Source organism: Garra rufa, chromosome 4, assembly GCF_049309525.1.
Source record: "Garra rufa chromosome 4, GarRuf1.0, whole genome shotgun sequence".
Taxonomy (NCBI): Eukaryota; Metazoa; Chordata; class Actinopteri; order Cypriniformes; family Cyprinidae; genus Garra; species Garra rufa.
The window spans coordinates 15,354,916-15,363,103 of NC_133364.1; the positions used below are offsets into that span (position 1 = coordinate 15,354,916).

Here is an 8,188-nt window from a genome sequence, read left to right on the forward strand (position 1 = left end):
CATCCAATTTTGAGCGTAAAAAGACTGTTTTCAGAATTGCGAGTTTATATCTCACAATTCGAAAATACCTATTCTGTCTGTATTTCTCGTAAGTTTAAATTATCCAATTCTGAAAACAATTCTGAATTGTGAGTTTCTATCATACAATTCTAAGAGAAAAAGTAGGAATTGCGCGATACAAACTTACATTTTTTACGCACAAATGCGAGTTTTTATCTTGCAATTCTAACTTTGTTTCTCGTAATTCTGCCTTTTTATGCAATTGCGAGTTTATATCCCTTAATTTTAACTTTTTTTCTCATAATTGTGATACATAAACTTGCAGGTGTGAGTTATAAAGTCCAATATCGATGGAAAAAAAGACTGATACGTTCTCAGAATTGCGAATTTATATCTCACAATTTTGACTTTATTCCTCAGAATTGCGACATCCTACGAATTGTTAGTTTATTCTCAAAATTGCAATTTGTCTCACAATTGTGACTTGCAGCTTTAAATGGCTCTAAACGATCAAAGCCGAGAAAAAATTGACTTTTCTAGCAATGCGATTGGTTATTTTCTAAAAAAAAAAAAAAATTACAATTTATATTCTTTTTGACCTCAAATGCTCATATTGTCTAGCTCTGTGTGTAGTCTGTGTAGAGATTAAAAAGTATATAAATTGTAAATGTTTTTAGAAAATTTCTAGTTTCACTAAATAAGACCCTTCTTCCTCGGCTGGGATCTTTTAGAGCCCTTTGAAGCTGCATTTAAACTGCATTTTGGAAGTTCAAACTCGGGGGCACCATAGAAGTCCACTATATGGAGAGAAATCCTGAAAACATGATTTCTTTACGACTGAAGAAAAAAAAGACATGAACATCTTGGATGACAAGGGGGTGAGTACAATGTCTGTACAGTTTTGTTCTGAAAGTGAACTAGTCCTTTAAACAGTGGTTTACTGAACAAACTGTGTTTGTCATTAATGCTGCAACACACTCTTCAGACTGCTTTGTACTGCTACACAGTTCTTCAAAAGTACAAATGCAAATGACTCAGTGTTTATTTATTTAAATTAAAAGAATGGAAACTGCATTGTATAATAAAGTAGTGCATTTTGTTTTGCGAAACTGTGGGAACCTTTGATACTGTTAACCCCATTAAAGCAAAGTAAAGCTGGCTGGACCGCAGACAGTGCTCTTTGCAGCTTTTTCGAAACTGTGGTGAGAGTTGGCATGTGTTGAAATGGGTAGTTTCATGACTCTTAAAGCAAAAGGCAAACAAAAAAGATCATGCTTAGATTTCTAAAGCTTCAAGTATCCTTTGCAAATCCTATTGCCAGGAGGAAAGCATGGGTGTTGACTTGTAGTTTCTTTCTGTATTTAGCTGGTTTGTGGTTAATGCATCATCAACAGTTAAAATGCCTTTGCTGAGAAATAACACTTGCATCATCTTTCTTTACACAGTTGTTTCTGCCTCTGCATGTGATGCTGCTGTCCCAAATGGGAATAATCTGACTTTACCAAAAAAGACCATTCTGCTCGACCAATGCCAATGAATTGCAGGTAGATCAGAACAAACTAGTATAAACCAGCTTGGAGCAGCAAGGAAATTCACACAGCTTTTTAAAAATCACTGAATTTGTTTTGCATGCTAATTGCTAGCTTGAACTGTGTTCAAGTAAAAAGCTTCTCCACCCTCCTGGACTTGATAGGGCCACGTTTTTCCTGGCAGTCAAACAATAAGTATAAATTTCCAACTTCACTTTTTTAAAGGAAGTCAAAGCGAAATCTTATATGAGCTAATTTGTTGTGGAGTGGAGTTGTTATATTACATTGTGTCGTGATAGACTGCCTTCACCTACACTGAAAGATAAGGCCAAACCTGTTCAATTACATTGCTTGAAATTCCCGTAAGGATTGTATACAAGTGAATTAGCAGTATTATATTTCACAGCTGGCTCACTTGACAGTCTTTCAAAGAGAAATAAAATAGTGAAGGAATAGATTGCATGCTGTTTATATAACTACCAAGTTGGTATATTTACAGTGGCTCTACCATTTTGAAAGTTTTTTAAAAGTGTCTTAAAAGAGTGCATGTGCATGCTTGGTTTGATGTTTGTTATCTAATACAATGACACTGATACACTTTTAAGAGACACAAGTGTCCAGTTTGTTTTGAAGCAACTGTAATCGACTCTGTGTGTGACTTTGGTGTTTGATTTCAAACATGTAAAATGCGATGACAGTGATGGTTTTAGTTATGGGTGGCAGTGGCACTTTAGTCTGTAATGTGTTATTCTGTGTGGGCTAAGCCAAAATGTATGCTAATGAGACAAATGACAAAGAGTTTCAAATGCTGGGGGACATTTCTGTGTCACATTCTCTGAATAAAAACGTGAAGTCACTCAGCCCAAACATTATTCAAATGTATTTTATTCAGTCATAGACCTTACAAAATTTGCCATGTTACTAGCAAGTGGTTTACAGTGCTTTTTCAAATAAATAAGAACAAATAAATAATGTCAGTTTCAACAATATGTGCACAACGTCAACTTTATAAATAGAATAAATAACACTGATTTTTCCACCATTCTTTTAAAATGATGATCAAGACTTCTGCTTTTTGCTGCTTTTGGCTTGTCGTCTCCTGCGCTCTTTGTTCTTCAGGTTTCTCAGCTGTGTTGCTTCCCTGTAGACGCGCTTCAGTTCGAACAATGCTTTGCGCTGGACGACCGGGTCATTTTCCTGCAATTGTAAAGTAGTTAGTAATTAGAAAAATGAGAAACATCTATTTTTATTCTTGTGCATTTTAGGTTCAAAAAGCCAGGCCTACAAAAACCTTGATTACTTGCTTTTAGTACTAAAACTTCTTTCGTGTGGTTACCAAAGGCGGCCTTATAACCAAGGCTACAATTGAACCGTATGGCAACGTCAGTTCAGGAGCAATAGTATGCAAATAGAAATGTTTTAGCTGTGCTAATTTTATGCAGATTTCCTTATAAAAAGACATAAGCATTCATTTATATTTTTATTGTGTTGTGGACAGCACAATTTATTTACGCGGTACATTTCTCAGTTCACAGACCTGTGGTAGGTATCAAAAAACATACTTTTTCATAAGCCTCCCTATTTATAACTCTATAGCTATAATGTTCAGTGCCACGTGGCACTGAGAGTATGAAAGTCTCACCTTGATCGCCCATAAAGTTTCTGCATAGGTCTTGAGCTCTGCACTCTTGCCTGGAAAGTAGTTTTCTTGCAGTTTTTTCAAGTGATCTTGAACATACGCCAGTTTTTCCTTTGTTGCTTCATCCAGACTATCATTCTCCATGCGAGTGAATATCCTGTTGTATGTGTCCATTATGATGCTCATCAAAAGATTCTGCTCAGTTTCCTGCAACACAAAATTGCATTAAACACAGGATATGCCATATAGGATGTATCAAAACAATACATCCTTTGGTTTAGAATGACTAGACTGCTACATGGGTATTTTAGACCGCAAGTGCCAAACTATTGTGCAAAGGAGGTTATTTACCTCAAGATTCACCTTTAGGTCTTTTAGGATTCGTAGGAAGACAGGATGTGCGTTGTGCAGCTCACGGTCATCTTTTATCTGGAAACAAAAGTAAAAGGTCGATGTTTATGTCGGTTGGTATTTCAGACATCAGACGTCATCATGAACTCTTATCTATTCTCATTCAATCAGATGAATTTTTTTATTATTATTAGCACACTACATCTGAAACCCAAACTCAACCTACAGACCAGACATGTTCCATTATACAAAAAATACCGGTTTCAGTATGTATGAATGATAGACTACACTTCCTGTTTTGTCTTATGCTATCTCTCAAACATCCAATACAGTAGAGTTGACTTGTTTGACTAGTTAGTAATGGAAAAAGATGCGGAATAGTTTGCGGCCTGTCCTACAGGACGTATCCTAAAACGGTACACCACACCTATGCCTATCAGTTAACTTTTTGTACTCTTTTTTTCACTTTTGGTCTGCGATGTGATATATCTTTGAAATCCGAACTGATCTACTTACATAATATGCTTTAAGCTCATCGATGCTCTTATCCAGGTTCTCTGGGACGCTGGCCTCGCCGTATGTCATCCATCCCAAACTCAGCAAACATACTCCCCAGAAAAAGGCCATCATGTGTTGCGCAATCATAGTCCTTTTTAGTTTAAGTTTCTGGCCTCGAGTTTGACTTGTATTCCCGTCTTTCAAAAGCCGAAGTTAACTTTTTAAGCCGTCTCGCAACACCCGACTGTTCTCGTGTCCTGGTAATGGTCTGAATGCATGTGTTTGACTGAATGAGGGTATTTATAGTTATGTGTGAGAGCAAGCGAGCGAGCTGTGATGAAGGTGTGAAGTTGTGTGGCTTTTACAGCCTAAGTTTCCTTTAAATCACAATGCACCATGATACTCAATGCAATCGAGCCCACCACGCATCTTCTAGCCTGGAATCCTGTGGATGGCACTAGGCGGGGCTGTTAGTGGTTTTGTGGTTGGGAATCTTTGTGATGATTAAGTAAGGGCTTCGGGACTCGTGGGCCTGAAAATTGATGCACGTTTGGCCACCCCAATGATGCTCATGCATAAATGGCTTCCAGTTGGGAAGGAAGTCATGTTTTTTTTCTTATCTTAAGGTTTCGAACAATGACCTTGCGCCAAATTTTTCGCAGCTTTTGATCTTGTGTCTCTTAGTGTGCATATTTCTTTTTGAGCTTCTACATGCTGCATTGACATGCAATAAACTGTTCTGACAACTCGTGTGCACCTGACAGCTAGATCACAAATTTATGTTTTTTTTTATATGCTTTTTTTTTAGTTGAATAAAGCTTGTTGTGTTTAGTGCAAGATTATTAACTTTGACATTTTTTGTATTTTTCCACTTAGATTGGAAGAAGTTGGTTGAAAAACTATAAATTCACACATTCACTAGAAGTTCCACAGAATCACACATTACGTTAAAAAAAAGATTATGTAGATGAAGGACTTTATGACTCTCTGGTGTCAGGAAAATTGAAATGTGCTGAGATGCAACGGCGTTTGAGGTTTTAACACTTCATCAGCTCACCCCTGCGCGCAGCGAAAGAGAGAGAGAGTGACAGAGGAACAGAATGAGAAGAAGATAGACACAAAAGTGATGAGTAGTGTGAGACAGGTACAGTTTCAGGGAGGGGAAGGTAGTTTTCGCATTAGGTCACTTGAGGAACAAGAATAGAAAAAGGCCTCCTGAAATCTAAAAAAAAGCTTCTTCACTTGACATACTGATTAAGATCCTCCAAACTCCAATTAGGTTATGGTTAGACCAAAAATCCCAATGACAGAAAATCCCGCATTTACACGTGTACGTAATAAAAAGTCGGAAAAGTGTCAATTCAGTTCCTATCGGCTGTCACTCAGATACTCCAGACCTCAATGTTGGAGGTATGTCGCATTTTCCAGTTGATTGTCGTCGGTGTGGTTGATTTTTCCGCGGCTGTGGTTGTACGAGGTGTTACCCCAGACTCCTCATTATACATCATACAGACTGCGTGGAAACCAAAAAGGATATTCCTTCTATGAACCGCTTACTCGTCATTTTAGCATGGCTTCATTTACATAATTCGTCAGCTCAAAAACCCATATTTTGACAATCACCTCAATTTAAAGATATACTGGGATTCTAAGTGTAAAAAAGAATTTGAATTAATTATACTGGAGGTTCGATGGGTTATAGCGAACCAAGATAAGTAAATTGATAATCAGTTTGAAATCACTCTTGTAAAATGTTTCATTTGTCGCAGCAGCAGACTGATATCCAAGTGATATCCAAGTTTCACATTAGTAAACGTCTGTAATCATATTGGGAATAATATAGAAAAAGTCATTAGTATTCTGTAGTACTAGTATTCACTAGTATTCTGTTGACTTGAAGAGGGGTGTACATTGCATTACATCTTTGAGAATTGCCCTGCTGAAAAAAAAACAGCTAAAACCAGCCTAGGCTGATTGGCTTAAGATGAAAGTAGCTGGTTTTAGCTGGTGGTTTGAGTGGACAAAACCCTTCTAAAACCAGCCTGCTGACCAGTTATGACCAGCTAAAACCAGCCAACCAGCCTAGGCTGGTTTTAGCTGTTTTTTTGACCAGGGTGACCTCATGACACTTCTGTTAAATTATTCTTCAAAACTCTTCTAAGCTTGTTTGTATGACATTTACCTCATAATGTGTCAAATATTTAAGACTGGAATACACTATGCAACTTTTGAATCTGAATACCATTCGGAAAGTTAACGACGTGTGTATTCGCAAAGCATCTTCAATTGGCCATATTGGCGGCACAGAATGAAAACAATGCCACTGAATTGAATGGAACTCGCAAATTTAGCTGATTATTGCTGGTGAAAGTTGTCAATTATTGTCATGTTTTGAGTTGTACTAATCGGTCAGACTGGGAAAAACATTTGGAGTACTTAGACTGCCAAACGTTATAACAAATCAAGGAGAAGAGTGCAAAAAACTGTCTGCCAAACTGAACCTTGATTTCCAGGGCAAGAATCTTTTTTGAAAGATTTATTTTTTGGTATTTTTGCCTTTATGACAGGACAGATCAGACATGACAGGAAGCGAAGTGGGAGAGATGGGGGGGGTGGGATCAGGAAAGGTCCTCGAGTCGGGATTCGAACACGGGACGCCCAGAGCGCAACGGCGCTGTATGTAAACACACTGCCCACAAGGCTATCAGCGCCAACCCAGGGCAAGAATCTTGACTACATTTGTGCTCTTATTGTGTTCTTATCATTTCCAGTCAAGCAGGTGAAATATTAGGTTAATATCTTAATTAATACAGCTTGTGCGTATCTTTACCACCTATTCACTTAAGTTTGTCAAAATATTGCGCCCTTTCCTGCTTACTAAGTCCTTCTGTATATGATTTAGCAGCTTCCACATGTTTTTCCTGAGGTTTAGACAAATTAATAAATTAGCAGAACAAGTGTTCAGTAGCGCATTATCTGTGCAAACTGACCCAACTATGTGAGATGGAAGAAAAAAATATATATTGGTGGTTTCTCTCACAATTATATTGTTGGGTAATTATACTGTATTTAAATTGCGGGCATCAGGGAGCCACTATTAATATGCAGGGCTTTGAAATCGCCTTTGAATTTTTTTGATTAATTAATTTATTTATTTTTTCACCTATGAGATTCGTGATCACACATACTCTGTTTATACTATGGAGTGGCAGTACTTACCACACATTTTACAAGATTAGATGTTTGTCACTGGTGCTCAGGAACTGCAAATCGTTCACGATCTATCAGTCATCTTTCCTCCCTCGTTCATGTGGTAAGTGAAATTCTATGTACAGTCATATAACAGGCTGCTGCTAACAAGCAGCTAACAATGTCCCTTTACTGGCTTCATAAAACGTATTAATCATTTTCCGTGCCTTTCCAAATACAGATTTAGTAGTAGGGTACATCCCTACTTGCTGACTTTGTAAAAGGTTAATACAGAGAAAAACTGGGCATAGACAAGTCTCAGTTCACTAACAAACTTTGAAGTCAATCCTAAAACCAAAACACCAAACACAAGTGGCTTGTATAGTCAACAGACGCCAAATATGTGTTCTAAAATCGATTCAAAATATCCAACATGGATGGTATCAAAGTCTGAGTCTGTGCCAATCACTTTCTAGCTTCTACTGAAAATCTGTCAAAATGTCTCTTTGTGTGTGTGTTTACAGTTGTGGTCAAAATTTTACAAACACTTTGCAGAATCTGCAAAATGTTAATTATTTTAGCAAAATAAAAGGGATCATACAAAATGCATGTAATCTTTTCTTTAGTACTGACCTGCATAAGATAGGCCTGTTTCACATATTTTTCTTCACACTGAGGACAACTGAGCGACTCATATGCAACTATTACAGAAGGTTCAAAAGCACACTGATGCTTCAGAAGGAAAAACAGTGCCTTAAGAGCCAGGGGGTGAAAACTTGTAGAATTTGAAGATCAGGGAAAATTTCACTTATTTTGTCTTTAGGGAAACATGTAAGTACCTTCTGTAGCTTCTGAAGGACAGAAGTAAATGAAAAGAAAAATTGCATTTAGGCAAATTAAGAAAAATGTACACATAATTTGTTCAAAGTTTACACCCCGGCACTTAAAGCATCGTTTTTCCTTCAGGAGCATCAGTGAGTGT

General features: G+C 37.4%; 1 protein-coding gene across 1 annotated transcript; it reads right to left on the reverse strand.

The window, feature by feature from the left end:
- Positions 1-2,588: 2,588 nt before the first annotated feature.
- Positions 2,589-4,229, reverse strand: ifng1 (interferon gamma 1). Its single transcript, XM_073838823.1, has 4 exons — positions 4,036-4,229; positions 3,520-3,597; positions 3,172-3,375; positions 2,589-2,726 (listed from the first exon to the last, which is right to left on the reverse strand). Exons 1-4 carry the CDS (start codon positions 4,162-4,164, stop codon positions 2,589-2,591), a joined length of 549 nt encoding a protein of 182 aa, XP_073694924.1. The 5' UTR covers positions 4,165-4,229.
- Between the last annotated feature and the right edge of the window lie 3,959 nt (positions 4,230-8,188).